The 20,156-nt window shown below is 41.9% G+C and overlaps 1 protein-coding gene across 2 annotated transcripts; it reads left to right on the top strand.

The window, feature by feature from the left end:
- The first annotated feature begins 2,717 nt into the window (after positions 1–2,717).
- Positions 2,718–19,155, top strand: taf6l (TAF6-like RNA polymerase II, p300/CBP-associated factor (PCAF)-associated factor). 2 transcript variants are annotated; one of them, XM_034164762.1, is made up of 12 exons: positions 2,718–2,819; positions 5,283–5,454; positions 5,661–5,747; positions 6,583–6,733; positions 6,811–6,861; positions 7,001–7,095; positions 7,180–7,254; positions 9,515–9,735; positions 10,010–10,142; positions 17,568–17,696; positions 17,836–18,332; positions 18,801–19,155. In XM_034164762.1, exons 2-12 carry the CDS (start codon positions 5,308–5,310, stop codon positions 19,141–19,143), a joined length of 1,929 nt encoding a protein of 642 aa, XP_034020653.1. In that variant the 5' UTR covers positions 2,718–2,819; positions 5,283–5,307; the 3' UTR covers positions 19,144–19,155. The 2 variants fall into 2 exon arrangements, with proteins under 2 accessions (XP_034020653.1, XP_034020654.1); XM_034164763.1 differs by having other exon boundaries at positions 2,791–2,844.
- The last annotated feature ends 1,001 nt before the right edge of the window (positions 19,156–20,156 follow it).

Here is a 20,156-nt window from a genome sequence, read left to right as displayed (position 1 = left end):
GTAGGACATGATAGGATGCAGTGATCCTACTGTAAGGTATCCTAGGATGCAGTGATCCTACTGTAAGGTATGCTAGGATGCAGTGATCCTACTGTAAGGTATCCTAGGATGCAGTGGTCCTACTGTAAGGTATGCTAGGATGCAGTGATCCTACTGTAAGGTATGCTAGGATGCAGTGGTCCTACTGTAAGGTATGCTAGGATGCAGTGATCCTACTGTAAGGTATCCTAGGATGCAATAATCCTACTGTAGGGTATGCTAGGATGCAATGATCCTACTGTAAGGTATGCTAGAACGCAGTGATCCTACTGTAGGGTATGCTGGGATGCAGTGGTCCTACTGTAGGCTATGATAGGACGCAGTGGTCCTACTGTAGGATATGATAAGATGCAGTGGTCCTACTGTAGGGCATGATAGGATGCAGTGATCCCACTGTAAGGTATGCTAGGATGCAGTGACCCTACTGTGGGGTATGCTAGGATGCAGTGGTCCTACTGTAGGATATGATAGGACCAGTGGTCATACCCCTGTCTCACAGCAGTTTGTGGCGGCATTACGAAAAGTACATTAATCTATGGGATTGTGATAGAGGCACAAAAGGTGGGGTGACAGGGCAGTCTATAGGGGGGTTATGGCTAGGGTTTGGGGAGGGTAGACACTGTGGTTAAGGTTAGGCGAATGGGAGGATTATGAATAGCAAAATAAAAAAAAAACCTGTGTCACAAAAATCGGCTGCTTAACGTGGCGGGGGCATAAAAAAAAGTGAGACTGGGCTGTCCTGCTGGGTATGATAGGTAGCATAATCAGAGCAGCCTCAGTTGTCATTCTAGGCTGCATCTAAAGTGCATCGATTTCAGGTTTAGAAAAAACAGTCATCAGGTGTGCACAGACAGGGTTCAGCATCGAGATACCTCTACCAAGGCCCAGCAGTCCTACAACAAGTTGGACTTTAGGTGGTGGCGCTGTTTCGCACAGTGAGCCTCATAGTTTAGGAACCATGGTGCCTCTCACATGCTAAAGTGCAAATTACAAACTCATTGAGAAATGTTGTAAAATATTAATCCTCAAGAATTCTGTACCTATCTACCTCAAAATGTATCCATCTCTTCCTGAACCTAGACCCGATCCTGGATAAGCGGTTGAAGATGAGTCTTCCTGAACCCAAGGCCAGCTGCTGTACCAAATTTCACTTAAATCTATCCACGTCTTGTTGTCCTGTTAAAACATACTGATGAGAGCACGCCTTAAATAATTCATTCAGGGCTGTTGCGTCTGGGTGTCTACCAGATAACACCGCCCCAAAACAATCAGGAAAATTACAACAATCGCATTATTTCTCGTGGCACCAGACAGGCTGGTGGTCCATCCCATAGATGAGTCTGGGCTCCATAACATCTCCTCTTCATTGTTACTACCCCCTGTTTTCTGTTGTCGGAGGTAGTCACTAAGTCATTTGTCCATGGGGGCCAACTTCTTGACGTAGTTAGATGTTAGTTTCATCCTTGTTGGTGGCTTTGACACTTATTACTCCTGATCTCCCACTTTTTGTTGATCAAACAGTCTCAGGGTGTTGGACTTTGAGTGGAACCCGATGAGCATTGTGAGGAGTTTAGATGTCTCCACTGTCATGGAGACATCAGACAGAGTCCTTGATCACCACACAAGAGTTTAAGTGTTTTAGCTGTGCTCAGTTGTTTAAAAAGATCTCCTTGAAGGTATCCAGAAAATTCAGAAAAAGATCAAAGTCTCAAAGCAACAGTTTTATTTTTGGCGGCAATTCACAAAGTCATCAAGAACACCGGAACAACTTCAATTAACCTGGTTTGGGTTCATCTTAATTACTGTGAAGGGGCAATTTTTCCACCCCAAAGGGTGGTCTTTTCTGAATATAGCAAATCTTACACCAATAAAAACACCTGTGGATTTTTGAAAAGAATCCACGTTTAGTGAGATCACTTTTCTGGAAAGTACCCAGGTCTTGTGAATTCAACTCTGGGTCATGGAAATTCACCATTTAGGGCTTTGCAGGTGGAGGTCTTGTTTTATTTTTTCTTCATTCTTCAGTCCTCTGTCAGAGCTTAATTTGATCCAGTATTTAAAAAAAAAACAAAAAAACAAATCATTATAATTTTCCACTGGTATGTTTGATTTAATTTAATTTCCCTTTTTTAAAAAATTAAATTTTAAAATGTTAATTTTAATTTCTTGTCTTGTGGCATTTCAAAACTAAAGCCTGACTGTCAATATCAGTGCAGGAAACCATCTCAATTTGGGGCACAAAGTGATATAGATTGTATCATCTCAGTAGGGAGTCTTTAAAACAGTTACAGATTTGTTGCAGTATTTATTATTGATTGAATTTTTAACTTGGAAATGTGTCCAAAAAAAAAAGAAAGAAAGAAAGTAATTGGGCAGTAAAAGTAATGAGTTGGGTGTGCTACAATGTTACTGTTGCAATGATCAATAAAGTTTTAAAAAAAAATCTGTCACCAGCCCTCACTAGAAAGTGTCAAGTTATTCTCAGTAATACCGGATGTCCAGTAAAAGAAGCCCAGCAAAATCTAAGCCTTACACTTTTTTTTAATAAAACAAGTTTAGAGTCATGCTATTTGATAGAGCATGGTTGAATATTTTGTTGTCTCTATAGAAAGTGCGATACTCTTCAAATGTTTCACTAATGTGGGCTTATTTTGACGAGTTAAGACAGGAAGTTTGTTGTCTTCTAGTTGCTGGCTTGACATCGTAGCGCTGTCTCCTTGTGTCGGTTTTTGAACTTTACTGCTCAGTTAAAGGATTTTCCAGCCGTTCTGCATAAGAAGGTAGAATCTAAGCGAATATGTGCAGGTTTATGGTGCATTTTATCTGTAGCTGTAGGTTATTTTCTGATTTTAGCCAGCTACTGCAGCTAGCTCCGCTTGTGTTTTTAGCATTCTCTTACTGTTAGCATTATATTCGAAATATGAATCAAACTTTTTTTTTTTTTCACGCTGTAGACGATTTTGAATTTCAGGCGATATAACTCTTTGCTATTTTTTAAACCAAATTAAATTTTTTGAAGGATGTGAATTCATTCTCGCCCTATAGTTGGCGCTGTTCAGAAAAGTGCACAACAAAAAATGGCTTTGAAACGCAGAAGTAGGTTTTAAACCTTACTAGATTGTGCTGTGCACTTTCAAATTAAACAAGTGCACATCGGGAATAAACAGAAATAGAGCCCGACTGATATGGATTTTTTGAGGCCGTTGCCAATAACGATATTTGGATGAAAAAAATGCAGATAATAAATCGGCTGATTTGCCGATAGCCGATAAATCAGCCCATATTATTATTATTTATTAAAAATGAATAAAATGTTCTTTTTGGACCCTTAACAAAAAAGGAATGAGCTAAAAGCTGAAGCTTTGTCCTCATATTGATTAACTTTATAACAGAGAAGAATTTTCAAGTTCAACAAATGCAATCAAGAATTAAACCTTTGTGAAATTAGCAAATACATATCCTTAAAAAGAGTTGTGAAATACATCTGATCTTGTACCTCTTGTTACTGCAACTTAGATATAGGTTATATTACAGGTAGAAAAACTTTTTCAGTTGTAGACAAGTAATTGTGAGAGGAAAGAAACACAAACACTAAGGAAACATTATTTTTACAACACTCCTTTATTTTTCTATTTTGCAACTTTCAAGAACAAAAAACTTTCAAACAACCTTAGTGCAAGCAGAGGTTGTATGCTTTTGTCAGCCGATCAGTGTAGTGTGACGGCCGATAGTGAGTACTTTGAAAAGGGCTTATATCGGCCGATAATATCGGCTGGCCGATATATCGGTTGGGCTCTACACAGAAACGTAATAGTTTGGACAAAGAGCCTCTTCAGCTACAGACTGCTCCTCCCCAAGTGCAGGACCAACAGACTGGAAAAACTCTTTTGTCCCTCAGGCCATCAGACTGTACAACTCCTCACTCAGGGGGAGGAGGAGTAACAGGAAGACAGAGGATGGAAAGGAGAGGAACAGTAGTAGCCAGTAAACCAGTACTGATCAGTATGTCTGGTATTTATATTTGTGTATTTATATTTGCAGATTGTTTTATACTTTCTCTTTTGTTTCTCTGTGTGCTTCTTACCCTGTGTGCTGCTATACAATGCTACTGGAACCTCAATTTCCCTGAGGGACTCCTCTTATACTGGTTTGATACCCCTTTTTAATCAGGTATGAAAGGGGTATCAAATCAACATGAGGAGTCCCCAAAATTCTGCCAACTGTTATATAAAGTAGAGATGTTTGTTTATCCACTCCTGCAAATGTCATTAAAAAAGGCTGATGGCCACCAGGTGGTGCTAAACCTCCTCATAATTGGGCAAGTCGAGTACTTTGGCGCCCCTGGTGGCCAGTGCTATCAAGATGGCGCAGAGGGTTATGGGTCTTTAAATACAGCCAATTGCACAAAATGACCAGACCTATATTCAGCACCATCGATTCCCCCAACCTAATATGTATGTAAGATGAAACTGTTTGCCTCCCTGTGTGATTTGATAGTTAAACTGGCTTGGGGGACTTGATGGCACTGAATGTTACACCACTTGAAAGATGGCAATTTAATGAAATATCAGTTTTTGCGTATTTTTGCCTTGACGTTTGATGACTCCTGGCAAGGTCACCGTTTGGTTTTCAGGCAAAATTTTTTGGGAAAGTTTGTTTCTTGGTAGGTTCCATCTTTGAGCCAAGTTTCGTTGAAATCCGAGTCGGCTTGAATCACACCCTAATGTAAACCTGCCTGAACTTTAAAAATATTGGCTCTTGAATTCTATCTAATCTAATCTAGACAGACTTGGTGGTGCACACAGTGAGCAGTAAGCAGACCTTTTCTTTAATTTTGACTTGTATGTAGGGTATGACAGAGGATTTTATGCAATAAATGTGTGTGACTGGTCCTGACTTGGGTTGTGGTGGTCAATTGCAAACCCATGATTGATCCCCTCCCAAGATGGCGGCCGATCACAGGAAGGAGCTTAGCCATACAAAAATTAGAGGCAACCATGTTTTCCAGAGGAGATACACTGGTATGGAGCATAAATTGTGAACAGTAGGATTTTTGAAAGGTACACTCCTTCTAGCCACATGCTCACCCCCCCAAGTCAAGTTTTGACCTACTGTTAGAATTTTGCATCTTGTCTTTGAGTTTCTGTACTGCGGGTCACGTTAAAGTGCAGCAAACCTTTGTACTTTGTTTCTAGAAAAGCTTCTAGTAGTCATTTTTAACAGGGACATGTTCCGTTGGACAGTTTCTTCTGAGAGTTTGCTGGGACCATGGCGGACCGCGAGGAGCGCCGCTTCGCCGAGGTTTCCCGGGAGTCTGTCAAACTCATGGCCGAGTGCACTGGCGTGGAGCTTAATGATGATGTCGCCGCTCTGCTGGCTGAAGATGTTTGCTACCGTCTCAGGGAAGCAACACAGGTCAGTATCACCTCTGTGAGGTTTGAACACTTTGTAAATTTGTCACGTTCCTTTTCACAATAACTCTGCAAACTGCACAGATCTCCAGAGGAATGCTTTTATTTCCCAAATGATTTGTTACTTTTCCGCACAGTCACGTTATTCATTCGCACATTGTGCTGCTTTAAATACCTTCTCACATGGTAACGTTGTTTGGAACTTTACAGAGCAGCTCTCAGTTCATGAGGCACGCCAAGAGAAGGAAGCTGACAGTGGAGGACTTCAATCGAGCTCTGCGCTGGAGCAACGTGGAGGTGATGCTGTGAATTCACACTCAATTTAAATATAATAAATCTCTCGTGAGAAGATTGGGACGTTTGATGAGTGATGGGGAAGAATGTCCCTGTGTGAATCTGCTTGCAATGGGAAGCCAGTGGAAGTTGATGAGCAGTGGGATAATATTTGACTTTTTGGGCTGATTGTATTCCAAAAGGACCACAGCCTTCAGGTCTATCTGTAAAGGTTTCATTGCAGATGCTAGGAGTCCTGCTGGGAAGGCATTGCAGTAGGCAAGGGATAACCATAGTCTGAGTAGTGTGTTAAGTTAGGTAAGGCCTGATAGTGGAAAAGGCAAAGCAGAGTTGAGCATAGGGGGGCCCCTATGCTGTGATTTAACCAGTACAGAGGGGCTTTTCAGATTTTTTCTTTCTTTTTTAACGGACATATCGCATGTTTTTAGCATCCAAGTTTGCAACACAAAGTGGCCCTCAAAATGCAGGAAATAGTGTTTCACTGGGTTATAAATTTCAAACCCTTCTCGGGGGGGATGCCCCTGGACCCTCTGACAATACTCAAGCTTGCGATGCTCGTCACGCGGCTGTGCCCCGCTAAGTTACCCCCTATGCTGTGAAAAAAATCTTGGCGCAAACCCTGGGTGGTATACAAGGCAAAGAAGAGAGGCTTCAGCACCAAGCCTTGGGGTACCCCTGTAGACAGAAGACCAAGTATGTTCTTGCCATGGTACATTGGATCACCGTCTTAAACTGTGCTGACATTATCAATCTCTTCTGGTCATTAGTTTGTCTTTGCAGTCAATCTTGTGGTCGTCACTGCCTTCACCTTATTTATTTTTATCCTGGTGTTGAGCAGGCCATTTGTGGTTACGGAGCTCAGGACGCCGTACCTTTCCGTGCAGTGAAAGAAGGAGAGCTCTTCTTTGTGGACGATCGGGAAATCAACCTGGTTGACTTGGCTCTGGCCACCAACATTCCCAAAGGCTGCGCTGAGACCCTGGTGCGAGGTACGCCCCCGCTACTCTAAACGGAACACGTGACGGAAGCATCCTTGATGTTGCTGAAAGTCTGTTTCTGGTTTCAGTCAGTGTGTCCTATCTGGATGGGAAGGGTAACCTTGAACCTCAGGGGACAGGTAAGACTCTCTTTGGGTTTAATATTCGTTTCATTTGATGATGTCAAATCAGAATAAAAAAAAATGCAGCCTTCGTTATACAAGAATTGTTAGCAGGACGGTTTAGTTTCATCATTTGAGTGATGTCTTTTTGACACAGTTCCATCTGCAGTTCAGTCCTTGTCAGAGGACCTTCTGAAATACTACCAGCAAATCACACGTGCGATCCTGGGTGAGGACCCCCACCTCATGAAGGTAAACTGCTCCTGCTGATAACTGGAATGTTGCTGCGCGGCTCTGGATGTGATGTCAGGTCCAAAACTGTGTCCTGTGTTTCAGGTGGCTTTGCTGGACCTGCAGTCGAACTCCAAGATAGCCGCTCTCCTGCCATACTTTGTGTATGTCATCAGTGGGGTCAGTCAAACCAAGGACATCATTAAACCTGTTGGATCTTGAGCTACTAAAACTCTAGGTTCAGAACCTAGAGTTGGCGTCACTTACAAACCAACACAGTTGTTATTGCCATATTTTGCAGAGATTTGCAGTTAGCCATACAAGCAAGCTTTAAAAATACATCAAATAATTGTAACAAAGACAGGACTAAATATATAATAAATAGTAAATGCATATCCTGCGATTGTCCGCCACTGCTTAGGCTTCTTGCAGCTTTCTAAGCTTAGATACTTTAAAATTCAAGACGATGGTCGGCAAACATCCGGTAGACGTCATTATGTATATTTGTGTTTCTTCGATTTTTTTTGTTTGTTTTTTGCTTTTTTTTCCCAACTACAGTCAGTAGGCAGGTAAGCATAAACGCTGCTAACACGAAGCAGTGCTGATTGTTTCAAAGTCCCGTGTCTACGCCACAGCGTGAACAAAGCCTTCTGCTGGAGTCACCCGCCGCCACTTCCTCTCTGAGCCTTCATGGTCACACGCTTCCAAAATTGGATCAACGTGCATGTCTTTCTCATAGACACATGTAGTATTAAAACAATTGCCAGGCACCGCAAAGTGAAATGTTTCACTGTGTGAAAGTGACCAGGCGTTTGTGATCTGCCACAAAAAACACCCACATTCTGACCACACAGTGCATCCTGGATCAGTTTTGGCTGTATGTGATATGGAGAATTGGACAAGGCTCAGGGGATGCTTGCGTTTCACTTGATTGTAGCTAGATAGATGACTACTTTCAGGAGGTGGGGGATAGACCAGTTGTCCAAGGTTCTTGCCATCAGGATCCAGGGAGGTTCTGCATTATGGTTGACTGTGGTGACACACGATGCTTTATTATTTTGCTTGATTTGATTTGGTTGAAGTACGCTCACTACACTGTTGTTCCTTGTGTCGCCGTGTTTCCAGTTCCAACAGTCACAGTGTGACACAGTTGTATTTGTTGAGTGTGTGTGTGTGTACGCCGTTATGCTCAGTGATGCCGGTAACGCGTTACTCTAATCTGACCACTTCTTTTAGTAACGAGTAATCTAACGCGTTAATCTTTCCAAATCAGTAATCAGATTAAAGTTACTTCTTCATGTCACTGTGCGTTACTATTATTTTCATTGTGGGTCGATAGCAGCATTAAACTTGGTCCGTGGGCAGGAGGTCGGGGTTCGACTGAACTGCCCACTTTAAGTGAGCTGTGAGCTTTTCATCCGCGGTTTTTTGCAGCTGCTCGACTCGTCGTCACCTCTTAAAGCCCGGTGATCAGCACACCTGCACTGAGCTTTACAAAGACATTTTTATACTTTTTTTTCCTTCTTTATTTAGAGCTGAGCTGAGTCGCTCTGTATCTGCACGTTAAAACAGCTGATCCTCCGCAACGCGTCAACAACTAACACTATTTTCCACTCAAATGCACCTAAACTCTCTTTCTGAGGACCACATGATGTGAAAACACAATAAAACTTTCTTACCTGTAAATCTGGTCATGTTTTCTGCATAAATAAATGTTATCCATTCTTTGTGCTCAAACGCCAAAGTAGGGGCGAATCCAGATGGAATGGGGGCGTGGGGGAGGGATGTGCCCCCCTCACAACACCCCTAGATTAAAGGTCCAGTTTTGAAGCCTTTTTTTACTACAACTACTAATACTACTTAAAATAATATTAATTTCAACAAGTAAAATATTTAGAGAGAACTTAAATGTTAGAAAAATGCTAGAATGAATTTAATAGTTACATTTATAAACAATGTAGGTTCAAAATTGCAAGTTTTACTGTTACAGTGCTGTCAACAGTTAAATATGAGGTCAAGAAAGAGGTCTTTATTTTACTTTTTATAAAACAAGTATTTATTTTCATTGAAGTCAAGAAAGGGTGACTATAAAGTAAGTTTTGGCAAAACAGGTATCATTGTCATGTTGAGGTGGCAGAGGGTTGTTGTCGGCAGCTGGGAAAAGTAACTAAAAAAGTAACTAGTAATCTAACTTAGTTACTTTTACAATTGAGTAATCAGTAAAGTAACTAAGTTACTTTTTCAAGGAGTAATCAGTAATTGGATTACTTTTTCAAAGTAACTGTGGCAACACTGGTTATGCTCTGCTCGTCTCTTTGTTTTTGATGGGTATTTTATTGTATTTTTTTTTTTTTTTTTTTGTGGTTTTGTGTCCATCGTTTATGGGCTTGCCATGTTTTTTTTGTTTGTTTTTTTTGTTTTGTTTGTTTGTTTTTTCCAGGTGAAGTCGGTGAGCCACGACCTGGAGCAGCTCAACAGGTTACTGCACATGGTGAAGAGCCTGGTGCAGAATCCATACTTGTACCTGGGCTCCTACGTGCGCAGCCTGGTGTCCAGTGTCATGTACTGCATCCTGGAGCCGCTGGCCGCCTCCATCAACCCGCTGAATGACCACTGGACCCTCAGAGACTACGCGGCCCTCCTCCTGAGTCACATCTTCTGGTGATACTAGTTTAGTCTATGTGGCCTAGTCAACCTCTGATTTGGGGCCATTTTGGCAACTTCCAACATACACAATGGTCAAAACGCAACATAAAAACAAACAGCGTTTGTTTGTTTGTTTTTAATTTGCTTGGACATCTTATGCACTTTTATAAAACCGTTGCATTTGACAGCTACATGCACAGAGGTTGATCGTTTTGCTAATTCAGTGTGGACCATGTGGTATAGAGCTTTTCTTTTTTACTCTCGATCTTTGGGATTTGTTTGTTTTTAGGACTCACGGTGATTTGGTGAGTGGTCTCTACCACCAGATCCTGCTGTCTCTCCAGAAGGTTCTGTCGGACCCAGTGAGACCACTCTGCTCGCATTATGGTGCTGTGGTGGGGCTTCATGCTCTGGGATGGAAGGTACGCCTTAAAAAAATCTGAACATGATCACGTGATTTCAGAAACTAAATCTGATATTTTATTATTTGTTGATAGGACGGTACGGAAATTCTGCCTCACAAACGTTTGTGTGGATGTCCAATAACTGCTATTGGTGGGTTGACAGTCATCTCTAAATGTCAGAAGTCATTGTCAAGTCATTCCAGAGTCATCAATCTGCAAGTCTCAAGTCAGCTTGCAAACAGTTGGTGGTCATTATGACTTGAGACTTGACTTGGGACTTGCTGATTCATGACTTGAGAGTAACTTCATCCCACCTCTGGTAAACTTAACCATCTCCACATGTAGTTGGAGCTTTTGAAAATCAAGAAGTTAATAAGGTAATTTGGCATCTAGCTGTAACTTAAGAAGTCAGTAGACGGTGGTGCCTTTGGATATCGTGGTCCAGCTTTGTGGAACAGTTGGCCGTTTGATGTTAGAAGGTCCACTTTGGTGTTTGAAGGCTCGTCTTAAAAGACCAGAAGCCCCAAGAAAAGTCTTGAACCTTGGTCCTCCTGCAGGTGTATCTGCATCACCAAACACTTCTGTTCTGGAACTTCATGCTCAGCCCATGATGTTGAGAGATCTCTTGGTCAGTGCGTCTGCTTCCAAAACAGAGGGTTCCTGGTTCAAGACCACCTGTGACCATTCTCCATGGAAAGCATCACTGCTCAGTCTCTGAGCACGTTGGTCACTTGTCACCACATCCTGACTCTCTGTATTGCGGAGTCTGAAAAGATAGGACAGTCACAAACCCCAACACTCTTGACTCTGAATTTGGTTTCTTTTTTTTACTGCAATGTGATCATCTGTTGAGTCCACAAAGATCACGACATTGTGGTCAAATTTGCGTGCAACGTCAAGGTCAGTGAACCTTTCCTCACTGTCAAAGGCACCCAGGTCACTGGAGTCGACAAACCCAACATCCAGTCCATGCAAACACTAAACAGAGTAGAGGCCAGAACACCCCTGAGCAATGCCAGGATTTACGATATAGGCTGACCATAATGTCCCATAATGCACTTAGGTCAACCAAATCAAATCCTTTGTAAATATTAACACGTTCGCAAAGAAACTTTGCTGGTATTTACGCTTGCAGTTTGAGTTTTGTCAAAGTATTGAGTCGATAGTGTGTGAAGCCAGACGACTATGGTTGCTGAGCAACAAGCAGCTGGCACTGAGGATAGATTTCCTCGCACTGTCACGATCAGTTGTTAGTTAATCAATCAATCAATCAACTTTTTTCTTGTATAGCGCCAAATCACAACAAACAGTTGCCCCAAGGCGCTCCACATTGCAAGGCAAGGCCATACAATAATTATGAAACACAGTCTACGTCTAAAGCAACATAACCAAGGGATGGTCCAGGGTCACCCGATCCAGCCCTATCTATAAGCCTTAGCGAAAAGGAAAGTTTTAAGCCTAATCTTAAAAGTAGAGAGGGTATCTGTCTCCCTGATCTGAATTGGGAGCTGGTTCCACAGGAGAGGAGCCTGAAAGCTGAAGGCTCTGCCTCCCATTCTACTCTTACAAACCCTAGGAACTACAAGTAAGCCCGCAGTCTGAGAGCGAAGCGCTCTAATGGGGTAATATGGTACTATGAGGTCCCTAAGATAAGATGGGACCTGATTATTCAAAACCTTATAAGTAAGAAGAAGAATTTTAAATTCTATTCTAGCATTAACAGGAAGCCAATGAAGGGAGGCCAACACGGGTGAGATATGCTCTCTCCTGCTAGTCCCCGTCAGTACTCTAGCTGCAGCATTCTGAACCAACTGAAGGCTTTTTAGGGAACTTTTAGGACAACCTGATAATAATGAATTACAATAGTCCAGCCTAGAGGAAACAAATGCATGAATTAGTTTTTCAGCATCACTCTGAGACAAGACCTTTCTGATTTTAGAGATATTGCGTAAATGCAAAAAGGCAGTCCTACATATTTGTTTAATATGCGCTTTGAATGACATATCCTGATCAAAAATAACTCCAAGATTTCTCACAGTATTACTAGAGATCAGGGAAATGCCATCCAGAGTAACGATCTGGTTAGACACCATGCTTCTAAGATTTGTGGGGCCAAGTACAATAACTTCAGTTTTATCTGAGTTTAAAAGCAGGAAATTAGAGGTCATCCATGTCTTTATGTCTGTAAGACAATCCTGCAGTTTAGCTAATTGGTGCGTATCCTCTGGCTTCATGGATAGATAAAGCTGGGTATCATCTGCGTAACAATGAAAATTTAAGCAATACCGTCTAATAATACTGCCCAAGGGAAGCATGTATAAAGTGAATAAAATTGGTCCTAGCACAGAACCTTGTGGAACTCCATAATTAACTTTAGTCTGTGAAGAAGATTCCCCATTTACATGAACAAACTGTAATCTATTAGACAAATATGATTCAAACCACCGCAGCGCAATGCCTTTAATACCTATGACATGCTCTAATCTCTGTAATAAAATTTTATGGTCAACAGTATCAAAAGCAGCACTGAGGTCCAACAGAACAAGCACAGAGATAAGTCCACTGTCCAAAGCCATAAGAAGATCATTTGTAACCTTCACTAATGCTGTTTCTGTACTATGATGAATTCTAAAACCTGACTGAAACTCTTCAATAGACCATTCCTCTGCAGGTGATCAGTTAGCTGTTTTACAACTACCCTCTCAAGAATCTTTGAGAGAAAAGGAAGGTTGGAGATTGGCCTATAATTAGCTAAGATAGCTGGGTCAAGTGATGGCTTTTTAAGTAATGGTTTAATTACTGCCACCTTAAAGGCCTGTGGTACATAACCAACTAACAAAGATAGATTGATCATATTTAAGATTGAAGCATTAAATAATGGTAGGACTTCCTTGAGCAGCCTGGCAGGAATGGGGTCTAATAAGCATGTTGATGTTTTGGATGAAGTAACTAATGAAAATAACTCAGACAGAACAATCGGAGAGAAAGAGTCTAACCAAATACCGGCATCACTGAAAGCAGCCAAAGATAACGATACATCTTTGGGATGGTTATGAGTAATTTTTTCTCTAATAGTCAAAATTTTGTTAGCAAAGAAAGTCATGAAGTCATTACTAGTTAAAGTTAATGGAATACTCAGCTCAATAGAGCTCTGACTCTTTGTCAGCCTGGCTACAGTGCTGAAAAGAAACCTGGGGTTGTTCTTATTTTCTTCAATTAGTGATGAGTAGAAAGATGTCCTAGCTTCACGAAGGGCTTTCTTATAGAGCAACAAACTCTTTTTCCAGGCTAAGTGAAGATCTTCTAAATTAGTGAGACGCCATTTCCTCTCCAACTTACGGGTTATCTGCTTTAAGCTACGAGTTTGTGAGTTATACCACGGAGTCAGACACTTCTGATTTAAAGCTCTCTTTTTCAGAGGAGCTACAGCATCCAAAGTTGTCTTCAATGAGGATGTAAAACTATTGACAAGATACTCTAACTCCCTTACAGAGTTTAGGTAGCTACTCTGCTCTGTGTTGGTATATGACATTAGAGAACATAAAGAAGGAATCATATCCTTAAACCTAGTTACAGCGCTTTCTGAAAGACTTCTAGTGTAATGAAACTTATTCCCCACTGCAGGGTAGTCCATCAGAGTAAATGTAAATGTTATTAAAAAATGATCAGACAAAAGGGAGTTTTCAGGGAATACTGTTAAGTCTTCTATTTCCATACCATAAGTCAGAACAAGATCTAAAATATGATTAAAGTGGTGGGTGGACTCATTTACTTTTTGAGCAAAGCCAATAGAGTCTAATAATAGATTAAATGCAGTGTTGAGGCTGTCATTTTCAGCATCTGTGTGGATGTTAAAATCGCCCACTATAATTATCTTATCTGAGCTAAGCACTAAGTCAGACAAAAGGTCTGAAAATTCACAGAGAAACTCACAGTAACGACCAGGTGGACGATAGATAATAACAAATAAAACTGGTTTTTGGGACTTCCAATTTGGATGGACAAGACTAAGAGACAAGCTTTCAAATGAATTAAAGCTCTGTCTAGGTTTTTGATTAATTAATAAGCTGGAATGGAAGATTGCTGCTAATCCTCCGCCCCGGCCCGTGCTACGAGCATTCTGACAGTTAGTGTGACTCGGGGGTGTTGACTCATTTAAACTAACATATTCATCCTGCTGTAACCAAGTTTCTGTTAGGCAGAATAAATCAATACGTTGATCAATTATTATATCATTTACCAACAGGGACTTAGAAGAAAGAGACCTAATGTTTAATAGACCACATTTAACTGTTTTAGTCTGTGGTGCAATTGAAGGTGCTATATTATTTTTTCTTTTTGAATTTTTATGCTTAAATAGATTTTTGCTAGTTATTGGTGGTCTGGGAGCAGGCACCGTCTCTACGGGGATGGGGTAATAGGGGGATGGCAGGGGGAGAGAAGCTGCAGAGAGGTGTATAAGACCACAGCTCTGCCTCCTGGTCCCAACGCTAGACAGTCACAGTTTGGAGGATCCCAAAAAATTGGCCAGATTTCTAGAAATGAGAGCTGCTCCCTCTAAAGTGAGATGGATGCCGTCTCTCCTAACAAGACCAGGTTTTCCCCAGAAGCTTTGCCAATTATCAATGAAGCCCACCTCATTTTTTGGACACCACTCAGACAGCCAGCAATTCAAGGAGAACATGCGGCTAAACATGTCACTCCCGGTCTGATTGGGGAGGGGCCCAGAGAAAACAACAGAGTCCGACATTGTTTTTGCAAAGTTACACACCGATTCAATGTTAATTTTAGTGACCTCCGATTGGCGTAACCGAGTGTCATTACTGCCGACGTGAATTACAATCTTACCAAATTTACGCTTAGCCTTAGCCAGCAATTTCAAGTGTCCTTCGATGTCGCCTGCTCTGGCCCCCGGAAGACAATTGACAATGTCAATGTCAGTTAATGACCCCGAAACGGCGACTCTTGAATGTAATGGATTTAAACATTCCTATTTTAGTGTTTTAGTATATCAAAACTAATCAAAGGGCACAATGCTCCAACAAATCACAAGTGAGTCATTCACTTTTGGCCAGCGATGAATTTTTGTGCTCTTATTGCTGAACCTTTGCCTTTAGCAAACATCACGTTCCTTCCAAATTTATCTTGAAGTTAAATTGGTGTGTTTAAATGTCACCTGTTGAAACTGACTTTACCTTTTAAGATTTTGCAATCGAGATTTGTTCACATTTTACTTTAAAGATCATAATAAAAGTACAGTGGAACCTCGGTTTTACAACTGCTCTCTTTACGAACATATTTTTAAACAAAAAAGGCATCACTTTTTGAACAGTCTTGGTTCACGAATACCTCCGCCGCAGTAGGTGGCAGTAATGCACCATGTTGGGTTACAATCTGCCAGTAAACTCAAAAGAAGAAGGAGAAGCAAGAAAGTCCATCTTTGGGTGTTTATTAAATCATATTTTTGGGGACTGCGTGGTGGCTGTCCTAACAGTTTACATTCCTGTGGGAAATTAAAAGTTATGAGACACATTTTTTTTTCTTTTTCCAGAAATCATACATTAAGTAGAGCTAACAGGTGATGCTACCGACAGCTGCTGAAAGTGCTAATGCTGTTAGCATACGACATTAAGTTTTCACTACAACGGAGGCGTCTGTTCGGTGCAGTTCAGTTACCCAATGTTCTTATGGTCTCCTCTGTACAGGTTAGGTGAAATTAAATAGTCTATTTTATTATCATTATTACTGTACAGTATTTTGTATAAGATACTGTGCATATTCTTTGTATTTTGTTTGCCTTTTATGCCTGAAATGCTGTTAAAAAGGTAAAAACACAGTGTTCTTTTTGGGAACAGGAACAGATTAATCCGTTTTACATTGTTTCTTATAGGAAAATTGGTTTTGGTTTAAAAACAACATTTAGGAACCAATTAAGTTCTCAAACCAAGATTCCACTGTATTGTATAAAGAAATCTATCATCTGTTGTGATTAAACCTAAGCCCATCACAGCCGTGTTTGTGGCGTGGTCTTAATTTCTGCGGTCAGTCTAATGGCCCAGTCACACGGCACTTAACGAAGGGCAACAAAGCCCTGAGGAAACAAGAAATCTGGACTTTTGTTGACTTTCGTTGGCATCGTTTAGCCTTCGCGCAGCTTCATGCCTTGCAACTGGTGCTTCATCAGTATTTTTAAACTGTAGAAAAATTTGAACGAAGGGCAACGAAAACCTCAATTCATCCATGTTTCGTTTTGCTGTCATTCTTGACGTTTTTTAATCGTTTGTTTAGTTTTGTAACGTTATTTTTAGTTTGACTTCGTTCGACCGGCTGATTGTTTTCGTATAGTGCAGAAGCCCCGCTGAGGTTGCTGCTGCGTTCAAGTACCATTGGAAATTACAGGGCAAACTCAGCCTGTTTGCCTGGATTTTTTTTTTTTTATCTGTGTGGGGGGTCAGCTTCAATGGGCTCAGGCACCTTACATAGGCCAGAAGTAATCTTTTTTGTGGCTACAATTAATTATTTTGCCACAAGCAACTGCTGAATTTGAAACAACAAAAAAGTTGGGTAATTTCCGACAGCACTTGAATGCAGCATTAGTGGCAGCAACAGCTGCTGTGTGTACTTTTTATTTTTTATTAAATATAACAATATGAGTGTAGGAATGACAATCCAGACCTTCTGTATATGTGGCAACAGGGAGATAATTCAGATGATTATATAAAGAGCTGCTCTGGAAGGCAGAATTTACATTGTGGATCAGCTGCAGCTGGTTGAAATAACTGCACATGGGGAGTCAGTGCGTGTACACATGGACTGATCAATTTACTGCTCTGATATATTCAATCTTTACACTTATATTTATTCCCCCTTTTAACAGTTTTCTGTTATAAATCAATATATATGGCTTAGAACATAATACAGTGATACAGCAGTGACCACGGCACACCAGAGGTTTTTTTTTTAATTGGAGCAAGATGGAGCATGCAGCATGTCATCAGACAGTGAGGATTCTGATGATGATGAGATGTTCCCTCTTTTGTTCTAGACGAGGAACCAGAGCAGGTGGGTCCACTGACGTGCACACACATCTCCACAGATTCTGTTTGCAGTTTCTCCAGGACTCAGGCGCTATGAGCTCCGTCCCAGCACCGAGTCCTGGAACTCAGAGATGCAGACACACAGTGATCCAGCTGTGGCTCCAGGCGCGTTTCATTTAAAGCATCGAGATCATTAGCTTCGGTTTTGTTAAGTTCCTCTTTCGTCCATTTTGCACTCTTGCTTCACAGGCTGTTCGGTGATAAAGCTCTTCGTCCACCTTTTCTCAACGAATTGTGACTTTTTTTTAACTTTTTCCCTTCGTTGAATTGTCGTGTGCCGTGTGACTGGGTTATAAATGACCTCGGCTCTAATCTGCTCGGATGTTTGTGTTGTTTTTGTCATCAGGCTGTTGAACGAGTGCTGTTTCCACATCTTCCAGCCTACTGGGCCAATCTGCAGGCGGTGCTGGACGACTACTCCGTTTCCAACGCCCAGGTCAAAGCAGATGGTCATAAGGTCTATGGAGCCATCCTGGTCAGTACTTTAGCTCTTTCGGTTTTTGACGGGTTTCATCAAGTAGTTGTTTGTAAATTATTCCAACATCCTGATTAAGTAATCATTTATCATTGTTTCAGGATTATGCAGCACTGTGATTTATTTCTTAATGCTGCAGGTTGCGGTAGAGCGTCTGCTGAAGATGAAGGCGCTGTCGTTGTCTCAGCCTACAGAGGGGACGTCCAGTGCTCATCCAGGCTCAGTGGTGGGCGTTATGGGATACAGGGTGAGCTCCCCGGGCCTCAGCCCTCCTCCAGAGCCTTTGTCAGAGGCCGTGCTGGGAATCGCTAGCCATCTCCAGGCAGGCGGAGTTGGCTGCCCCTGGGAGGAGTGGACCCCTGTGCCGCTTCCAGCCATGTACTGTGAACTTTACTCTTTCTTTGGAGACAGCCTGGCCGTCAGGTTCAGTACTGGACCTGGATTTGGCACCTATCCTCCCTGCACCCTCTCCCAGCCCAGTGATACCAGGAAAGAAGCGCCCGGCCCCATCACCAACCCCGACACCGCTCGTAAAATGCCACAGTTGACCGCCAACCTCAACATCAGTCCCAGGCAGGATGGAAGTCCTCGGACGGATCCGCCTCCACCCAGCTTGGTAGCAACGGGATCAGGGAGGTAAAGGAAACACTAAGTCGATGATCTAGTTTTAAAAAATCAGATTCTGGATGTGTCTAGCGCTGAGGAGGCAACATCAGATTTATTTGTTGCTCAACTAAGAATCAAAGGGAGCAAACAATGTAATTTCAGACAAATCTGGCACACAAGGCTAAAAAAAAAAAAAAGCCAAAAACATCACACATATTCAGTGCTCTGAACTCGTCCTGCTATAAATATTAAGTTCTAAAGATTTACCCTGATATAACTGATTATATGAGCTGATATGAATACAGCTTGAGGTGACACAGTGAATACAGTGGTAGTGCTCTAAGGTTCCTACCAAGAAGGTCCCTGGGTCAACACCACTTGGGCTCCAGTCACCATGTACAGCTGGAGTTGGATCTGATTAATGATTATTGTTTGGTAACTGTAGCTCAGCAGGGAGACGCCCTGAAGGCATCATACCGTCTTTCTTTTTTCTACCAGGACTCTGCCTCGCTCCTCATCTTCCTCCTCCGTGCAGCGGTCCAGATCCTCCTCGTGGCGGACGAGCCAACGTTCGGCCGGTCTCTCCCGTGACGTTTTTCCCAAGGCTCGCTTCACTTCTCCACAGACGGGACTGCCGGCATTTTCGTTCCTCATCGGTGGACGACAAATGGGTCGCCGTTGTCAAGGCCGCCGCCCGTTCCAGACCACTTTTGCTCCAATGCCGCCTCTGCCCGTCATCCCACTGCGTGGCTATGCCCACAAACTTCCTGTTATTGGGAGGGTGGGCAAACCTGTTCGCCGATGGGCATGTTCCCATTACTCCCTTCATCTCCCTCTCTAATAGGTCTGGTTCCAGTTCAGGTTTCACCATGAAACATTGGACTTCATTTGACATGTACATTGTTTTGTTTTTTTATTTGAAAACAAGTTTCCAAATGCAGTTTAGCGCTTTGAATAGCTAAAGCTACAAAAGCTAATCCAGCTAAAGCTAATCCAGCTAAGTGTAACAATACAGTTGATACATGGTTAAAAAGTCAAACTTCCACAAGTGCTGTCTTTGAGGCCTGTCCACGTTTTAACCAACAATATGTCCACGAACCTGCATTAAATGTCCTGTAAACGGTTTAGTACCTCTAGACGTCGTACTAGCAAAAACCTAGTTTTCCTTCTGCCACTCGTACACCAGCTCCTGGTCAGGTTAATGTCATGTGGTTAACTGATTTAAAAAAAAAAATGTTGAAAACATTAAAGGTTCAATCAGTAGTTCAGCGCAGTTGGAACCAAAGTGGCGCCATGTTCTAAGTTGACGTTACTCTCCTCAATCAAGGGACTCTACCAAGGCTGTGTACACAGACGCCGTGTGGAAACGAGGTGGAAACGTGCACTTTTGGCCCGTCCACCTATGACAACCAGGAACAGAAAAACTCTGATTACTACACACACAGAGGACGACGCTGGACGCTGTTACGCCACTGCATCGTTATCATTACATTAACAGTTGTTGTTTATAGGACCTTTACAATTAGTTTATAATTATTGTACAATTCATTATGCCGTGCAGCTCTACTACGCAATTTTTATTTATTTTTTTATGGATTTGCCCTCCAATTTGATTGTTTCTATTCCAGACCTGTTTATATGTGAGAGTTAAAAACAGAAACTTGGTTTACATGAAATCACACTGTATTCTTAGAATTGTGTGCTAATTTTTGTATTTTACCAAGCAAATGCTGCAGTATAATCCTGCTGTGCATCGAGCATCTGCACAGGATTAGTGGAATGTGGCGTTCTGAGTGGACGGGTTGTGGGAGGAGTTATTGTCTGAGCAGCATCTGAGGTCAGTGTTTCAGCAAA

This window comes from Thalassophryne amazonica, chromosome 23, assembly GCF_902500255.1.
Source record: "Thalassophryne amazonica chromosome 23, fThaAma1.1, whole genome shotgun sequence".
Classification (NCBI taxonomy): domain Eukaryota; kingdom Metazoa; phylum Chordata; class Actinopteri; order Batrachoidiformes; family Batrachoididae; genus Thalassophryne; species Thalassophryne amazonica.
This window is presented reverse-complemented; position numbering and strand designations above follow the sequence as displayed.

Excerpts from the sequence above, each read along its gene's own strand:
- taf6l (XM_034164762.1), top strand. The coding sequence starts at position 5,308 with ATGGCGGACCGCGAGGAGCGCCGCTTCGCCGAGGTTTCCCGGGAGTCT. Across the intron at positions 17,697-17,835 it reads AGGTCTATGGAGCCATCCTG|GTTGCGGTAGAGCGTCTGCT; the intron begins GTCAGTACTTTA and ends TTAATGCTGCAG. Across the intron at positions 18,333-18,800 it reads GTAGCAACGGGATCAGGGAG|GACTCTGCCTCGCTCCTCAT; the intron begins GTAAAGGAAACA and ends TTTTTCTACCAG.